This window comes from Barbus barbus (assembly GCF_936440315.1).
Source record: "Barbus barbus genome assembly, chromosome: 28".
Classification (NCBI taxonomy): Eukaryota; Metazoa; Chordata; class Actinopteri; order Cypriniformes; family Cyprinidae; genus Barbus; species Barbus barbus.
This window is the reverse complement of record NC_136756.1, coordinates 6,118,773-6,138,483: the sequence shown is the minus strand read 5'-3', so window position 1 is coordinate 6,138,483 and position 19,711 is coordinate 6,118,773. Positions and strand designations below refer to the sequence as shown.

The following is a 19,711-nucleotide window of genomic DNA, read 5'->3' as shown; positions in this document are numbered from 1 at the left end:
ATGTATTTTTGGCTATTGCTACAAATATACCCCAGCGACTTCAGACTGCTTTTGTGCTCCAGGGTCACATATATCCTATAACTTATCCTATACAATTTTAATTGGATGTAAATTAATAGGCTCTCTCTAAAATAATGCACTCACCTTAAAAAAAAAAAAAAAAAAAAAAAAAAAAAAAAATGAATATGAATATTTCTATTCCTGTGTTTGTTTGTTTTTTTTATTAAATTTCTGTATGGGCTTGACTAAAAACAACACCTGAATATAATGTTTTTGGCCAGGAAACAATCATGCCACCAGCAAAAATGAACTCGGCATAAAGCAATTTTACGAACATATCCATGTAGGCTACTTCAGCAAAATCTCAATAGGAAAACAATTGCGAAGCAGCAAAAATGTAAAAGATAACAATCACTTGTATACATTTATAACATATAGGCCTACGTACAAAAAAACAAAAAATAAATAAAAAAATAGGCGACTCCTTTCTTGAGAAAACGGTTCAGCCTTTCGGTTAAAAAGCTGCCATCTCGGAACAGCAGTTTAATCCTCACTTGTTTGATATTATAACTGTAATTTGGAGAAAATAAAAGTAATTTTAAATTTTAGAAACGTTTAAAATCAACATTCTGCTAGTAAATGCGTTTATTTCCTTCGCCTTGACAGCTCGGTCTCCCCTTAAATTAAAATGAAATAGATAGGTCTAAATTTGCTTATTTAAAACAAATAAATAATGATAATAATAAATAAAAGGAAATCGTTTTCTCCAGCAAGTGCCTTCAGGCAGAACTGTTCTCTCGGTAACGCCGCGCGCAAAACGCCTTCCTCTGAAAGATGCATCAAATTAATTATATTCTGAACATTTGAAAGGACTAATAAATCACATTTTTAACACGCCTCACAAAATCATGTTTTGCTCCTAAATGCTTCTTTGGCCTAAGCCTATATCTTAATATTATTCTAATATAATATTTATCCACAATTCTGGGTGTAGGCCTAACGTTAGCCTTTAACAACAATCAGTTCTAATTAGAAAAGCAAGATTAAAATTGATTAGAAAAAGAAAAATGTTTGCATCACTTTAATGTCGTGTTGACTGATTCTGACCTGTATCCCCGAGGTAGCTGCACCTGGAGAGGAGTTAAAGCTCTGGCAGCAATTATACACACAACAGGGATTCAAGAGAATTGAATTATCACTCGACAAAGGCCTTGCATTTATATCTATTTATATGAAGCTGTATCTTACCGACGGTCAACAGCTACAAAACTGATCAGCAGCACCTGGAAAAGCGCTCAATTATTCCTCGATGGTTTCGATATATAGCCAATGTTAAAACAGACGAGCCCCAAAAGATTGAGCAATTAAAAAATAGTAGGCTATTCACACAGACTCCAAACTCTTCTGTGCGAGTGTGACTCCATTCAGTGCAGTATAAACTAATACAGCAGCCTTGACAACCGATAACACACCTCCTGCATTCATCTCATGCACTGCTGCAATTAACATATAACCAGAATATCATCAAAAGTGTGTCGGTTTAATTTAGCTTTGCTTTACAGTTAGGCTATTATATGTTATTAAGACAAAAGATTTAATTATGTAATATGACAATATATAATTGAAACAATCTAATAAAATACAGGATCATATAATAGGCTACATTGCACTGGATAAAGAAATAGAAATAGATATCAAGTCGGCTGGAGCTTAATTAATCATGTAGCCAAGCTACTTGTGAAAAAAATAAAAAATGCATCACCTTTGTGGGACACTGATCGATTTCCCTACTTATAGACAAACAAAAACTAACTAAATTAAATCGCTATGGTACACTTAATTGTGCTTTTGATGCTCAGTTAAAAATAACTAAATTGAAAAAAATAAATAAATCGATCAATAGGGTGATTTAATATATGCATTATTAATGAATTTGAATACAAATAGCCTAAATTACTTAACTAACATAATTCTAGTCTAATAAGCTATTGTAGTGAATCTTGCTTGTGTTCAGTTAAAGTGGGTGGGTTTACCTTCAGCAATGTGAGCACTAGATATTAAAACTCGCTTTTTTTTTACCGTGACACATCTTACATATAGTAAAGAGTTCAAACAAGCCATAAACAGTATATTTATATTACATTTAGCTACTTACCAAACAAGTTATATTCCTGGCTTGCAACAACCTATGGCGATGTGCTCTGGATCCCAAAATCAGTTTCTTGACCTGCTGCTGACCCGACAGCAAACGAGCTGAGAATTAAGCCATTAATTCGCAATCTCTCCTAATAGTTAGACAGCCGGACGCGAGAGGGGCAGATGAGGCTGATTATGCAGGTGTGGGGTAATAGTCTGGCGGAGTGTGAGTGCACTTGGCTGGGGAGGGTTGGGTTGGGGACGGGAGGAGGTGTTAGCCGCCGTTTGGGCGCACGCGAGCGGGAAACACTAATCCCATATGAAGAGCTCGCTAAAATCTGATTAAAGCTTGACATTTACATTATATGCATAAAGCGTGACAAAAGAAACACTTAGAACTGTCCCCTGCCTCTCCTGACATCATAAACACGTTTTTGCATTTGTTTTGAAATGCATACACGGGAGTTACTACATCTAGAAAAGTCATAAAATTACTCGGCCTGAGCTAATTAAATATATTTATTGTTAAAACATAGCCTACTAGAAAATAGACGGTGAAACTACATTTCCCACAATTCCCTCGTGACGCCGACAATAAAGCGCGGCGCTGATTGGCTGTCAGCATGACACAATGACGCGTCACTTCCGAAACAGTAAGCGCTTCGGTTAGAGATCGTTTGATTGAGACAGGCGATGTTTATGAGTGTATATTTGTTTATTCTGCAAATGTCTTAATAGTTGACCAAAAACCTCTTCGGATCAGTGCTTACGATACTCAGAAAGGTAAATAGTTATAACGTATGCAACTAGTCTTCTGTTAATGCAGGCATTAGACGTGTTTAGTAACGTTAAGCCGTTAACGTTTCTTAAGCAGTAACTTAGACGATTTATGGATTATTTTTGTCGTTTCTAAAATCGTATAGTTTTATAAAGTAGTCGTAATATTCTCTAGGCAGTAAATTCTGCTTTTGGCACACTCGAAAAGTGCTTTAAATAATAGATTTAACACAGTTTCTCTGCCTGGGGGAATCTCACCTGTTATTAAGAATAGGCTTTATGTTTAAATGGGCTTTATTTAACAAATGTATTTTATTTTCTAAAAAATATATATATATTGATTTTTGTGAAGTGTTTTTTTAATAGGTTTCGACTGTGTTCGTGTCTCTCTGACATCATTTTTTTTTAGTATTTTACTGTCAATTTCAAAGGATACATAAACACAGTACCTATAAATATATTTTAAGATTTACTGTTGGTTACAGTAGCATGAATTTCTCTGAGGTCTTCAAGCAGTCCAATCAATTGTGCAAAGTTTCTCCAGATGGGAAATATATGGTAAGATGCTTTACTTATAGCTATCAATATTATTATGTGACAAATCAAATTATGGCTAGAATTGCATACTTCCAAATTTCAATTTTCTTTTTAATTACCACATTTAATTTGGGCTTGTAGGCCACCTGTGTTCAGTACCGCCTGGTGGTCCGTGATTTCAACACCCTTCAGATCATGCACCTGTACACATGCCTGGACCAGGTGATGCACATGGAGTGGTCCTCTGACTCCCTCTTCATCCTTTGTGCCATGTACAAAAGAGGACTAGTGCAGGTATGACACGCTTCTCATTGCATTTATTGATGCGCTTTTATCTAATTTCATTCTGGCTATTTTTAGCATTTACCCAGAAGGTCTTAAAAAAAAAAAAAAAAAAAAGCTATAAAAGCACATCCATACGTCTTCTCAACAAGATACATGATCTGAGGTGTCCCATCTTTGCTTGTCACTTTTTCAGCAATTGAATAAAATCTCCTGTCTAATTAAATCAGCTTACCTTTGCAAGGGAAGATAGCGGCAGTCTTTCATGTTGAGCCATTCAACAAGGCGACAGGATTCAGATATGTTTGTTACTGAAGTGACTTTGTGTTTCTCTGTTTTCGCTCTCTCAGGTGTGGTCTCTAGAGCAGCCGGACTGGCATTGTAAGATAGACGAGGGTTCGATTGGACTAGTCTCGTCACGCTGGAGTCCTGACGGGCGACACATACTCAACACCACTGAGTTCAATGTAAGTAAGGAGGAGTCAGTTTGGCACCGTGTCAACTGTTGGTGCCCATAAATAAAGACCTGAAAATAACAGACAGGACTGATTCATTGACTGGTCACAATCAGAAAAGAGGTTAAACGCTCTTCTGAAAATAAGTTCTTATGATCATGTTAATACACAAAACATGAGACATAAAGTACAAAAATAACAAAAAATACCAAATGTTGCATAATATGCATAATATGATGGTGTTTTTTTGTTTGTTTCATGTACAAAAAAATGACACTACATGTTATTTTCATTGTACACTACCTTTCAAACGTTTGCGGTCGGTACGAATTTTGTAATATTTTTGAAAAGTTTTTTCTGCTCACCAAGGCTGCATTTATTTGATCAAAAATGCAGGATTTTTAAATAAACTTTAATTTTCTAGTGAGGCATACACTTCTTCAAACTTGAGGTCCAATAAAGGAAACAACAGTGCAGTACATTTAAATTTAAAGAAATTATTGGAAACAAAATAATGTAAAAGATGTCAAAAAAAAATATTAAAAGGTTAGTCAAAATATTAAGTCAAATAAAAGTCAAAATATTGACATATAGAAGACATAAAACAATAGATGAATAAAGGCAAAAGTTACATATTAATTTCAATTAAAAAATATATATTTTGTAAGATATAAAATGTTGTTTATTCCTGTGACGCAAAGCTGTATTTTCAGCATCATTACTCTAGGCTTCAGGGTCACATGATCCTTCAGAAATCATTCTAATATGCTGCTCAAAAAAAAATCATCTTTTCTTGATCCAGTTAATGCATCCTTGCTGAATAGAAGTAATTCTTTCAAAAAATGTATTTAAAAAAAAAATAAATAAATAAGCCCAAACTTTTAAATGGTAGTCTATTATGAAATCTTGATGTTACTGTCCTCCTCTCTCTCCTTCTCTCCTTCTGTCTGTCTATCTGGATTACACTTGGGCCGAGTGCCACCATAGTCTGTCGTCTGAACTTGATTCCAAGAATTACTGACAGGTGTTGAGATACTGGACAGCTGTGTGTGTTTGTGTGTATGTGCACTTGGAGTTACGTGTCCGTCTGTCTGGAATTCTTGCTCTTTGTCTAGTGTCTGAGGCTGAATGACGGACGGCTGGACATTTGTCTGTTGTCTTCCATCTGATGTCTCTGTTACAGGCTATAAATGAACAGTACACTATCTGTTTTAACAACAACACATCCACTATTATGAATGGTCCTTTATAAAGCCGCTTATGGTACATAGTGTGTTGAAAATTAGACACAGAATTAATTCACAGGCCATTCAAGTCAGCTTGCTCCTCTAGGGTGCCACATAGAGGATACCAACTGAACAGTATAAAGGTGGCAGGCACATATTAGACATCTAATACTGTATGTGTTAGCGTCAGCAAACTTTGTGAGCTGTGTTATTCATCATGGCAGACCAGTTTATTGAATACTGAGTAGGTGTCGACGTGAGAAGCACAATGACATATGATTGGCATATTTACTTGAGTTTGCAGGTACGATAAGTGTTCTATTCTTCAACTGCCTTGTGTACATATAAGAACACAGTTCTCTTGGCTGAAGGTCAAGAAAAGCTCAATTTAGCATTTTACAGTCCATTGATGCCTGGACGAGAACAGCAGATGTTCATAAACAACTGTTTAAATTTTTTACTTGTACTTGATGTTGGGCATATTCTCACTATATTTTTATACTAGTTATAACATGTCCATATATTTCATTGACTTTTTTTTTTGTAATTTTAAAAGTATTCAGGTTTTAAAAACGTGACCCTCTTTACTCTTATTTCTAATGTTGGAGGCTCCTGGTTTGAGGACATTAATTAATCATAACCTGCCAAACTGGCAAGTAAGATGTTATGTGTTGCCCACCACAATTGACTTTCACCTGCATTTTTGCAGGTTGGCAGGTGTTCATTTCAAACCCTGTTTAAATTGTTAGCTTGTTGGTTGGTTCATTTAATACTTCAGATAACCATTTTATCTTAATTTAATATTTTGTTGTGTCATATTGTCATCTTTGTATGGAGAGCATAGCTTGAAATAAAACTTTTCCAATAGCAACAAAACATTCCCCACTGTGAATGTATAGTTTTCTCCTAATTTTCCTTTGCCTTAGGATAAATGTACTTCGTTGTGATCCATATTGTCAGCTGTCATTGTAATCTGTGAAGGCTTGAATTCATCCAAATAGAATTTGTTTGCATTTTTTTTTTAAACTTTATTTGACATTGACTTACAACCCGAATTCCGGAAATGTTGGGCCGTTTTTTCAATTTGAATAAAATGAAAACTAAAAGACTTTCATATCACATGAGCCAATATTTTATTCACAATAGAACATAGATAACATAAATGTTTAAACTGAGAAATTTTATGCACAAAATGAGCTCCTTTCAAATTTGATGCCTGCTACAGGTCTCAAAAAAGTTGGAACGGGGGCATGTTTACCATGGTGTAGCATCTCCTCTTCTGTTCAAAACAGTTTGAAGACGTCTGGGCATCGAGGTTATGAGTTTCTGGAGTTTTAGTGTTGGAATTTGTTCAGATTCTTGCCTGATATAGGTTCCCAGCTGCTGAAGAGTTTGTGGTCGTCTTTGACGTATTTTTCGTTTAATGATGCGCCAAATGTTCTCTATAGATGAAAGATCTGGACTGCAGGCTGGCTAATTCAGCACCCGGACTCTTCTACTACGAAGCCTTGCTGTTGTAATAGCTGCAGTAAGCATATGTTGGTCTAAAACCTTTTATATACCTTTCAGCATTCATAGTGCCTTCCAAAACATGCAAGCTGCCCATACCATATGCACTTATGCACCCCCATACCATCAGAGATGCTGGCTTTTGAACTGAACACTTATAACACGCTGGAAGGTCTCCCTCCTCTTTAGCTCGGAGGACACGGCGTCCGTGATTTCCAACAAGAATGTAAAATTTGGACTCGTCTGGCCATATAACACTTTTCCACTTTGAAACATTTTAAATCAGCCTAGGCCCACAGGACATGATGGTGCTTCTGGACCATGTTTACATATTGTTTCCTTTTTGCATAATAGAGCTTTAGTTGGTATCTGCAGATGGAACGGCGGATTGTGTTTACCGACAGTGGTTTCTGGAAGTATTCCTGGGCCCATTTAGTAATGTCAATGACTGAATCATGCTGATGAGTGATGCAGTGTCGTCTGAGGGCCAAAAACCATGGGCATCCAACAATGGTCTTTGGCCTTGTCCCTTACGCACAGAGATTTCTCCAATTTCTCTGAATCTTTTGATGTTATGCACTGTAGATGATGATATTTGCAAAGCCTTTGCAATTTGATGTTGAGAAACGTTGTTTTTAAAGTATTCTGCAATCTTTTTATGCACTCTTTCACAGATTGGAGAGCCTCTGCCCATCTTGACTTCTGAGAGACTCTGCCTCTTTTGTTACAGACCTGATTTCAATTAACTTACTTAGTTGCTAGATGTTCTCCCAGCTGAATCTTTTCAAAATGTCTTGCTTTTTCAGCCTTTGTTGCCCCTGTTCCAACTTTTTTGAGACCTGTAGTGGATAAAAATTTAAAATTTCTCCGTTTAAACACTTATCTATGTTCTATTGTGAATAAAATATTGGCTCATGGGATTTGAAAGTCTTTTAGTTTTCATTTTATTCAAATATTAAAAACTTCCCAACGTTTCTGGAATTCAGGTTATTTTTTGACCAGTCAGCTTTGTCAGGTATAGTGGGCATATTCTGGCACTAAAACCTGTTGACCACCTGAAGGTGCAGATTGAGTTCGTATAGTTGAATTAAATGGATATTTTCTTTTTTTTCTCACAGTTGAGAGTCACTGTCTGGTCCCTGTGCACAAAATCTGTATCCTACATCAAGTATCCTAAAGCCTGCCAGAAAGGTGAGTGAATGCGAGTCAGATGTATAACTAGTTGCATAAATGTTTGTGAGCGAGGAGATGTAAGGACAGGGTCACAGAAGCATGAATCATGTGGGTTAGGGTATTTACCTGTATTATAAGTCTCGTCCCTGGGTGTCTAGCCAGACATGAGCTCTCACAGACAGCTGGTAAACGGCACATAGTCCTCATAACCCCCTGTCAGCATGAGGAGAACGTATACTCCAGAGGACCTTAAGTTCATTTCATATGCATGACTGCCATAGATTCTCATTTTCTGGCCATCACCGTGTGGATTCAGCTATCTGTCTCCACTGTCGCTCGAAGATTGAGCTGTAACCTTTAGATCAGCTGATGGGAAAACTCCTGTTGAAAGGTGCTTCTGTCCTAGTATAGTGTTGTCCATCTAACTAGGGTTGGGTATTGTTTGGGGTTTTTTCGATACCGGTGGCAAATCGATACTTTTAAAACGATACCGGTGCCTGAACCGATACTTATAAAAAAATTATTATTATTTTTTTTTTAAATGACCAATTAATAATTGGGTTGGCCATTAGCACTAAACGCATGATGTCTTTTTCATTCATACTGGATGCCAGAGGGCGCCCTCGCACAAAAAATCCACATATCCAGTCACAGAAGTAGCGGAACTCCATGAAGCTCCAGGAAATCCCCAATATGGACAAAGGCATTGCTATCACTGTAACTGAGTAAACAGAAGATATAAACGTTTCGAATGATAAAGCGAACACAATAAACACTCTACTACGACAATGTATAGTTTATCTGTGTTGTTCAAGCCATCGCTACAAGTTGTGGAATAAAAAGGTTATAATGTTCTCTTTTGTTGGACAACAGGTTTAAAAACGTGAATACGAGAATTTTAGCTTTAGGCATTTTAATTTAAGTATGTTTAGCTTAGCTAGTTAATGGAAGGCTAACTGCTGCCGTCAGAGCAAGTGTAATTACTGTATTCACGCTAGGGATGTTAATTTCGGTTAACAAACAGAGCATGAGGATTTACATGTTCATCATAGCTATCACATCACGCATAAATAGGCCTATACGATAAATATATTTTCATTTAAATAATAATTTAAGAAAACGAAAGAAAAACTGCAACAAGTAGCCTATGCAGAGTTTCGGTTCATTTTTGTGCTGTGCGAAAGGAAACCAGGGATTAGGCCTATTTTACAATAGTGCAAAGATTTGCTTTTATTGTGAATGTACACCAATAAAAGCAAACCTTTTACTATTCTGATTATCTTCATTACTAAAAGGAGTATTTGCTTCCACTGTTAGAAGGGGGAAAAAATTCAAGTGATTGCACCAGCGCCGCATGCACGCACACAAGTTAAGCATTCTACCTTGACAATGCAGCCTGTTCATTATAATTATAAAAAACAATCAAATATATGAAAAAAACCACACTGCTCAGTTTAAATATGTAGTAAAAATTGTGCCGTTAATCGTTATCACCGTACTGTCGTGAAGTTATGCAAAACATTTTGTTTTACGTGGCTATTGGAATGCGAGTGAAGTAGGCCTACATAAAAGGTCAAATAATAGGCTATTTTGGCATTCAAATATATTGCGACTACGGAAACATTTGATTTTGTGTTGAACTAGAGACCCAACGTTGGTTTCAGTTTTGTTTTAGCCTAAATTAATTTTTGGTTTGTCGTTTATATAGCTATAGCTTCTTACATTTTTAATCCTTGTTCTTTTCTAAATAGCCTACTGTTAATTGAAAGGATTTGTTGTGGAGTGAGGGGAACTAAAATAGCCTAGCTATGTTTACAGTGTTTATTATAATGTTTGTAATTCGCGTCGGCCTATTTCTATTTATACGCGTTGCTTATTTTAACCATGCAGCAAACTTTTTAAAATATTTTGATAAATTACTGAAAAAATAAATAAGTGACTTTAAACCGTTTAACTGATTGTATTAATCGGTCAAAGTTCTTATCGGTCGGTTAACCGTTAAATGGTCAAAATGAACATCCTTAATTAACGCACTCCTCAGATGCTTTCATTTCCAGAGTTGTGCTTTTAAGTCGGAATGTGAAAACGGCACACTCGCGTTACTACAAAGATTTGTTGGACTTGTATTATTAGAGCATTCTGACTTGAGTTCACGTGCATTTTCTCAGTCGGGAAATAATTTTTCACGTGCGGTGCCGGTGATGATGCTTCTTACATTCTTTTCGGAGAAACAAAGGACAATTATTTAAATCGATCGCTCCGGCATGGCACCGAAATGAGGCACTGAAATCTGCGTTCTGATTCGGTTCTAGTACATACCGGTTACATAGGTACCGGTGCCATATTGGTACCGGGTTTCAGTACCCAGCCCTACGTCTAACAGAGTGAATTATTAACATTTTAGTCATTTATTTTTTGCAGCCATGGGTTAAAGTTATGGAGCATGGTTCCATTCATAGCTTAATTGACATTTTGTCTAGTGTTGGGGGAGATACTTCGACACTGTAGCATTATTTAAAGTAGTTCAACAGTAGTCAAGCTTCTTTTTGAAAAAAGGTTTGTTACACCACAGGCTACTACAACAATTAACTACACTTAAGCTACTTAAAAGAGCAATGTTAAATATGTACACTACAGCATTATTATAGTTAAGAAAACCTAAAAAAACCCCTGAAAATTATTACTTAAAATAGATAAAAATTTAATTAATAAAACGCATTTAATGCAATATTTTTCATTTTTGTTTAGTTTAATTTGATGTACTAAAATTAAAACTTATTTAAAAAAAAATTAAAAACAGTATAGCCACTAAAAAAAATCTAACTAATACAAATGGCAAAACACAACAAAATCCCTAAATCTTTAACTAAAACACAATGAAAATGGAAAATATTAAAATAAAATTAATTCAAACTATTAATTTAAAACTATAATAGGATCTACAATAGTACCAAAACTATAATAGGACTAATAATACTAATACTAATAATACACACAAAACTGGTATACTACTGTTCATTTTCTCTCTCTCTCTCTCATATATATATATATATATAGAAAATCTTACTAAACCAAAGCTTTTGAATCAGCTGTCAAATTATATAATTATTTGCAGTACAGGTGTGATGCTCCATCCACGTCACTAAGTGTCAGTGTGAATCCAAGGTGACTTCTATATCAGCCAGCATGCTTATATAAATACAGTGCCTACATATATAGCGTATGCTTAACATCTATAGCGTATGTTTGACTATTTATGCTTCAAATATACAAATGTGTTTCAGGTGTGGACTTCACTGCAGATGGCCGTTATATGGCTCTGGCCGAGAGACGGGAGTGTAAAGACTACATCAGTGTGTTTGTGTGTGATGACTGGCATCTTCTTAGAGTGAGTGCAGCTATCAAAGCTAGTATCTTCTACAGTTATCTCCCCCCAAAATTTCCTGCCCTTTGTCTTTTGTCTTCATCAGTAAAACTGGCAAAATATAATTTGAATCAGATGAAGATACATGACTTGATTTATCAAATACTTGTATAAAACGTTTGGTAACTACATTAGTTAACATGAACTAACAATGAACAATACTTTTACAGCATTTGTTAATCCTAACTAATGTTATTTGACCATTTACTAAAACATTTCTAAGAAAAAAGTTGTATCTGTTAACATTAGTTGAATAAACAATAGAAAAATATTTCTAGAGAGAGTGGAAAATGGTCAGGAAAAATTAAGAGATGACATTTTGGCTGGCATTTATAAGTGAACTCCCATTTTTCTTTTTCATTTTGTCTGTAGCATTTTGAGAGCGAGACTCAGGATCTGGCGGGGCTGGAGTGGTCTCCTAACGGCTGTGTGCTTGCGGTGTGGGACAACTGTCTCGAGGTAAGGTGCTCGGTCTTAACTTAAAGAAAATCACTGCTTATGGTCACAATGACCAAAGATTAAATGGTTTTGCCATCAAATGCTCTGTGAACTGTTCGTTCTCAGTTTGTCTGATGCAGCAACATGGTTTTGAATGTCTCTTATCATTGATCAATAGAATTTAATTTTTATCATGAAAGCAATTTTAGTTTAATAAACTTATGAAGTATTAACTAATTGGATTAACTCTGTTTCTCTCCTCAGTATAAAATTCTATTCTATTCGCTGGACGGTCGCCTGTTGTCCTCCTACAGTGCGTATGAGTGGTCCCTAGGCATTAAGTCTGTCGCCTGGAGCCCCAGCAGCCAATTCCTGGCCATTGGCAGCTACGATGAGAAGGTAGGAAATCTCTTCAAGAAACAGATGGAAAATATCAGTTTCATACAATATAATCTGTTTAAAAGAGACTTTTGATGGGCTTTCCATCAGGTTCGGATCCTGAATCATATCACCTGGAAGAAAATCACAGAATTCGAGCATCCAGCCTCCATCATAAACACTAAAGCTGTAGGTGTTTTGCTCCTGAGTGCCTGTCTGGAGGAAAAAACTCTCAACTTTACTTTAATCTGCACTATTGTAACAAAAATCCAAAGTACTATTGTACTTTACTTCTATATTTGTTGAATAGGCTCTTTTTTTTAAACTGTTGGTTTATGTATGCATGTAGACTGATGTCTTTGGATGGTTCATGAGCCAAATTATACAAGACCGACTAGTCTTTCCTGACAACCCACAAAATCAGTACAGGCTTATTGGGAAAAACTTGCCTATGCAAAAAAAATAAATAAAAAATCCATTCCTATACATACAATTTACTGCAGTTTCCAGTTGAAATGAACAACAATTTTTATTCCTTTTTCACTGAAATTATGATTATAGTGACAGGATTATCCGTTAATAGAGACTTCTAACATCAAAGCACTTTTACCAATGTGCATGATTTGTAAACTTATTCTTTTTTTTTTAGTTTACATCACACAGCCATCTCCATATGTATGGCTTTTCCGATGCAAGTAAACTTGCTTGTTAGCACACCTGATACAGCAGGAGTCTGAATTGCGCTTGCAATGAATTGGGTCCAAGTATTGTAAAATACAAGCCACAATAAAAGAGCTCAGTTATAGAAACATTAACCTTTTAGTATCACTCGCAGGGCATTTCATCTCCGAACTGCCACAATACGTATGACTATCGATGGAATAAAACGTTGCTAGATAAAACAAAACGCACTTTTTGCGGCACTCACCGGGCATTTCACAGTATTGTGAAACATGCCAGAAGTAACGTACTATCATTTTGCATATGTTGCTATAGACATGTTTTTCCAGTAAGCCTGGGTTGCACAAACTGGACCTTTTGTGGAAATATTCATTTTGCATGTTTATAAATGAAATACTTTAAAATGAGTCGGTGTCTTTTTTTTTCTTTTTCTGGTTACATACTCTAACACACTTTGTTTTTTCTAGGTGGTGTTTAAGGAAGTGGAGAAAAGACCCGTTGTGGGCAGTGAGGATCTTTCAATTCATCAGCTGACTGTGGATAATTCACTGTTTAGCACACAGAGCAAGTGTAAGTTTTATTAATCTTGGTAGGATTCATTTCTTGATGGGTAAACTGTTTATAATGTGAGGAGGTTGTCTATTATGTGTGCTGGCACTAACATTACCTGCTTTGCAGACAGCATTGTTTCAGTGGAGTCCGTAAATTTAACATGGTGGCAGGTCATTAAGAATGATGAGTAGCTATTTCTATTGCTAGACTATTGACAGCGGTCTGCAGATGCCGCTACATAAATCTCACCAGCATCATGGTAATAGAGATTTCATGTTACAATGAGCCCTAAACTACACAGAAAGTGGTTATATGAAAGAAAACAAGATTTATTGAAACTAAGCTGAAAACATTTGAGCGCCTTAACATTTGACCACATATTACATATAGTTGACAGATCAACACCAGTTCAGCAACTTATATGCTAAGCTTATCCGCAATTTGACTGCTCATTTGTGTACCGACACTGGTGATTAATGCACAATCACTGTATTTAAGGGGTCACACTATTTGCAGTGTGAGCACCAAACCAAATCGCCAGGTGCTCTCATGAGAACCAGACTGAAAAACTTATGTGCATTCCTGCATAGAGACATTTTAAAGGTACAGTACAAAAAAATTGCCCTTTTTTGGGGTGAATTTCATGAAAACAAATCCAGGCTATATTCCACCCAAAACCAAAAGAAAAAAGGCATCTCATTACTATAATTATTAATAACACATTTTATTTTATAGTAAATACAGTTATGTGTTTTTAAATAATTTAATAATTGTAGTAATAATTTTGAAGTTCCACTCAGCATTAATTCAGTACAACAAAAACAACTTTTATTAGTGGCATCTATAAGAGAACGTTAAGGTAAAAAATGAAATGCAACAAATGTGCACTATAATGGTTTAGCATTAATGCACATAATCTGTTATCTTACAGAATATACTGTTAATCACAATATCTTGATTTCCAGGCTGGAGAGCTGTGTTGGGTTACAGGGCAAGGTGTTGAAATGGTTGCTTGCTTGTGGGGTGCCACAGGGCTCAATTCTTGGCCCAGTTTTATTTTCTATATTTATGCTACTGATGGGTGCTATCTTTGAGAAATATGGAGTGTCCTTCCACCTGTTCGCGGATGATACTCTTTATTTTCCCTTGCAGAATTCTCTCTGTTGGATTGTCTGAAAGATTCTGCTTTAACCATATTTGTAATTCATTTAGAGTTAAATGAGAACAAAATCAGTTTGTTTGGTTTAAAGTCATATGAAGACTGTGCCCTTCATTTCATTCATCTCTCTTCCAACTTTACACCCTGTGCTAAAAATCTTAGTGTTCTTTTTGATTGCAACCTGGGTTTTGAGAAACAAATTAGTGCAGTGGTCAAATTAAGTTTCTTCCACTTACAGCGTTTATCGAAAATCAAATCTTGTAATCTCTGTAAAACAGTTTGAACAGATTATTCACTTGTTTGTTTGATCTCATTTAGATTACTGTAATTCTGTATACTATGGTATAAGTCAGTCCTCCATAATGCGTTTACATATGGTTCAAAATTCTCCTGCAAGGATGCTGACCGGCAGACGAAGGTTCGATCACATCTCGTCCATTCTTATTTCGCTAAATTGGTTACCAGTCAAATTTAGAATAGTTTTTAAAATTCTAACTTCTGTTTTTAAATCTCTTCATAATCAAGCACCATCATATCTCTCTGAGGCAATCTCTATTCATAAACCAAATAGATTGGTAGGATCCAGTAATCTTGGTCTCCTCTCTGTTCCTAAATCGAGGTTCCAATGCAGAGGTGATCGAGCCTTTGCTGTTGCCGGTCCTAGTCTATGGAACAAATTACCGGCTTCTATTAAAGCTGTGTCCTCTTTGCCAATATTTAAATACCTGCTTAAAAACTTTTGTCAATAGCTTTTATCTAGCCATGTCAATTATATTGTTATATTGTGTTTTGCGGTTTCTAGTTTTTTTTAGTTGTATTGTATAGCACTTTGGATCAACCGGTAGTTGTGTGAAAGTGCTTTATAAATAAAGAAAGATAAGCTTAATTCCAGAAATATGTGGTGAAATATATTTAAATTGTGAAAACTGCACTTAACATTTTAATCAGATAGACTTGCCTTGTTTCAGATGAGATTACACAACTGCCAGCCCAAGTGCCAGTAATCAAGCCCGATCCAGACCGAGCCAACCCGAAAATCGGCATCTCTGCTCTGGCTTTCAGTGCTGATAATCGCTTCCTTGCTACAAAGAATGGTGAGGCAATCATGAACCCTGAATGTGAATTTCCATAACTTGCATAACCAGATACAGATTTCATAGATCAAGAACAAGTGAAATATTTTAGAGGTGAGAGTAACTGCAAACATTTATATTTAATTAAGACTAGATACTGCAGGTGAATATGGTATACATCACTATAATTTCCCCAGTCGATTAATCACTGTAGATTAAGTTTTATGAAATGATTTAGCTAAATATGCAAATGAGCCATTATCTAATTAAATATGCACTCATTTGTATAAAGCAATATAAATGGAACATTTGATAAAGCATGTTTCATTTTGTTGGCATATTAAAGGTTTTTACAGAGATTTTGTATATCTCTATAACTGCATAAATCAGAAAATACTGTAACGCCCACAAATATTAATTTTAACAAACCTGCCTGCTTTCTTTCCAGTAGTCTGAAAGAGGACCAGTAGTGGAAGCAAAATAGCCCAAAATCTCAAAATTGACCTGCCTTTAGTGTTCATTTCCATTACTTGTTAAGATTTGATTGTGATTTCTGAGGCTAGAAAAGTCATGAAAAACAATGTTAAAATTCACAGAAACATTTTCAATGACTGTGGAAACCACTCCACCTAGCTGTGTAGTTCATCTCATGCCTTTTGTTCCATTTGGCAACAGTATCCATTATGAGAAGCATTACATTCAGCTAATGCCAGCCTGGATGGGCTTTTCAGAGCCATTTGGTGCCCTTGCTTCCTAGGAAATTCCCTTGCATTAAACGGACTTCATTCTGCCTATTCAGACGTCCTGACAACTGTGGCTCATAGGCTCGTGTTTGTGAGGGTGTTGTTACTGGTTTCCACTGACGCTGTGTCTAACGTCTGTCAGATAACATGCCTCAGAGCCTGTGGGTGTGGGACATGCAGAGACTCAGTCTGCTGGCCGTCCTGGAGCAGACGGCTCCTGTGCGCTGCTTTGTCTGGGACCCAAGCAGACCTCGACTGGCTCTCTGCACCGGAAACACCAAAGTTTATCTGTGGTCACCAGCTGGCTGCGTGTCTGTGAATGTACCAGTTGAAGGTATGGATCCAAACATGCTTTTACTCCACTGCTTGAACAGCGCATGCAGATCTGTGTGTTATAATAAAGCAGTAAGCGGCTGTGTGTTACTGGTCAAAATGAATTGTGTGCCACCTGCTAGTTGTGGCTAAATTTTCCTGCTATGAATATTATTTAAAACACACACACTTGACCCTCTATCAGTTGCATATTTATATATAATCAACAATCAATTATTAATTTAATTAAAGTTAACATTTCAATTATGTTAATACATTTAAAAAATGTTAATACTGCCAAGGCAGTATGATATAATTGAATTCATAATTACAGTACAACACATCACTACCATATCAGTTACTTACTAATATTACAGATTTATTTCTTATTTCTGTTATCAGTCGATATGGTATATTTAATAAATTATTATACATGTTCATTTGCCATATTTTTTAGAATTTGATTTGTAGATTAGATGACCTTTGCCATTTGATTCCTATTAAAGTTAATCAATTAAAAAAACACTAATTTATCACTTTTAAATGCATCAAGTCTTGAAATGAATATCCATTTCTGAGATGCCGACATTTTTGTAGCATTTCAAATGATTTATTTTAGTTGTTGATAGAATATTTACACTGAAAAAGTTATTTTATACATTTTATTAATTTTTATTATCTGTCATTTTAGCATTTAGCACCTAATTATCATCTTTTTGTATTGGGCTGAATTTTTATATATCAGTGCTTCCACCATTCATTAGTCTCCCTGTAAACTGATTACTGTCATCAAGCAAGATAATAACAAAAAATCATTCTATAAGGAAATTATTTTTGCATTACTATAAATGTAATTGATGCGCAGTCACAAGTTTGATTTTTATCTGCCTTTTTTTACAACTTCAGGTCATGTATAGTAGTTTAGAAACCAGATTTAGGTATTACATTTCCCCCTAAACAATACAGAAAGCTGCTTGCATAAAAGGAAGTTGTGTGGAAACATCTAACTATTTCTGTTTCCTCACAGGCAGTTTTCAGGTGCAGTCTCTGTTTTGGCACTGCAGTGGCAGCTCACTGGTCCTGCTCTCAAAAGAGCACATCTGCCTGTGTTACATGGAAGCAGAGGAGGAGAAATAAACCAAAGCTCTTCATCACACTCCTCAGAGCCGGTTTCTACAATACAGGAGCAGCTTCTGCAGTCCTACAGAATATAAACTGCACCTGCATGAGACGCGCGGAAGAAATCTGCTCTCCCACTCGAGACGAACACTGTGGCTGCAAATATACCTCAGCACATTTTTATAACTTTTTAATCTAGACACAAACTGATGATTTTCAATAGAGCACATGCTATAATGAGTAAACTAGTCTGTGAGGGAATAAAATGTGGTTTGTGTTCTCAAGCAGAGCACTAGCTGGCACAGATATTTAGCATACTTGTGTGATTCTCCAGCACCAGGCTGTGCACCAGTGCAAATGAACTCACATCTGCTTCTTATGGCCTTACACGAGCTAAATAGCTGTTTTGGAGGACCAAATATCATACAAACATCACATTTGTCACTTTAGATTTGCTGTGATTTTGTAGCTGTATTTTTTTTTTTTTTTTTTTTTCAGATGAATTTGAATTACAATGTCTGTTGTATTTCATTGTTTTTCCTTAATGTTTAAGGTTTGAAAATTAGATTTATCTTTATAAATTTAGAGCTATTTGTAATAAAGTTTTCTACATTTAAGACCTTAAGGTTTTTTTTTTTTTTTTAAAGAGATTATGGTTAATCTTACAAAAATGATTACTGTAATAGACTACTAAAGAAATAAATTATAATATATTACAAAATAAGTTTGTTTACATAATATATGCACAAACACATACATATTTAAGAAAATGTTTATATATAAGTGTATATGTAAATATTTTCAATATATATACTGTGTGTGTGTATATATACATAAACCATACACATTACGTAAACTTATTTTGGATGCAATTAATAATTTGACAGCAATAAAATAAATACTATCAAGATTTATGAATACTTGCATTTAGATTTAATTTAAGATTGTTTTACATCTAATTAATGAATTCGTGTGGACTTGTGCCCCACAATGTAAAAAATATTGGGGGGAAAAAAGACGCATGACAACTGAAAAGTGTTAAAATAACAGTCATTTTACTTAAAGCATGACGTTTACATTACATAAATCAGTGTGATGACATTCAGACAACAATTTTTAAAGCTGACTTCTAAAATTCAATTTAAACAGAAACCTGGAAGAGTTCAGATTTAGGCTTGATGTGGGTGATAAAAACAGTATTTTACCATAACATGGATGAATAGGTATGCAAATAATTTTCACTTGGAAAACAATTACGTGTGTTTCTGAGCAGAGGAAAATGTGCTTAGTTTCTTTTTGGTGAATCGAGGCTAAGACTAAAAAAATATACACCTAACAAGTTGCAGGCATAATCATCATGCACAACTATACATTACATTTAAAACCAAAAATATATATAGAAAAAAAACCCACTAAGATGCCTGTGTTTAAAAAACATAAAAACAGTCGGGACAAAATTTCAACAAGGTTACAATAAGCATAGCAACAACAACAAAAAAAGGCCAACAAAAGTGCATATGCGTAAAGAAACTTCAAAATCCCAGAACCCGTAATCACTCGACAGCAGCAACCTTCAAGGTCAGAACATCCCGCCGTGTCATGCATCCTTAAACAGTTCATTTAAAGCCAATCTGTTGACCAACGCCACCTGAGGAATTAACAGTAAACACACTATTGGCCTTGGTTAAAAAAGAAAAGCTTAACTTTCTGTAACTTAGGCAGGACTTGTCTTTTAGG

At 35.5% G+C, this 19,711-nt stretch overlaps 2 protein-coding genes across 3 annotated transcripts in view; one reads left to right on the top strand and one right to left on the bottom strand.

Annotated features, from left to right (window-relative positions):
* LOC306847788 (tumor protein p73-like) overlaps window positions 1-4,087 on the bottom strand; it is a 39,710-nt gene extending 35,623 nt beyond the window's left edge. Inside the window, exon 1 of the mRNA XM_079381939.1 lies at window positions 3,968-4,087. Within this exon, the coding sequence (XP_079238065.1) occupies window positions 3,968-3,999 (32 nt within the window). The 5' untranslated portion in view covers window positions 4,000-4,087. The remainder of the gene's footprint in view (window positions 1-3,967) is intronic.
* Window positions 2,760-18,691, top strand: LOC306847786 (WD repeat-containing protein WRAP73-like). Of its 2 annotated transcripts, XM_079381936.1 has the most exons (13): window positions 2,760-2,841; window positions 3,399-3,471; window positions 3,592-3,744; window positions 4,083-4,199; window positions 8,041-8,113; window positions 11,380-11,483; window positions 11,892-11,978; window positions 12,222-12,356; window positions 12,447-12,524; window positions 13,484-13,586; window positions 15,696-15,821; window positions 16,686-16,877; window positions 17,883-18,691. In XM_079381936.1, the coding sequence occupies exons 2-13, from the start codon at window positions 3,403-3,405 to the stop codon at window positions 17,990-17,992; spliced, it is 1,347 nt and encodes a 448-aa protein (XP_079238062.1). In that variant the 5' UTR covers window positions 2,760-2,841; window positions 3,399-3,402; the 3' UTR covers window positions 17,993-18,691. The 2 variants fall into 2 exon arrangements, with proteins under 2 accessions (XP_079238062.1, XP_079238063.1); XM_079381937.1 differs by lacking the exon at window positions 12,447-12,524 and having other exon boundaries at window positions 17,883-18,597.
* The last annotated feature ends 1,020 nt before the right edge of the window (window positions 18,692-19,711 follow it).

Excerpts from the sequence above, each read along its gene's own strand:
- LOC306847786 (XM_079381936.1), top strand. The coding sequence starts at position 3,403 with ATGAATTTCTCTGAGGTCTTCAAGCAGTCCAATCAATTGTGCAAAGTT. Across the intron at positions 11,484-11,891 it reads ATGACTGGCATCTTCTTAGA|CATTTTGAGAGCGAGACTCA; the intron begins GTGAGTGCAGCT and ends TTTTGTCTGTAG. Across the intron at positions 12,525-13,483 it reads CCATCATAAACACTAAAGCT|GTGGTGTTTAAGGAAGTGGA; the intron begins GTAGGTGTTTTG and ends TGTTTTTTCTAG.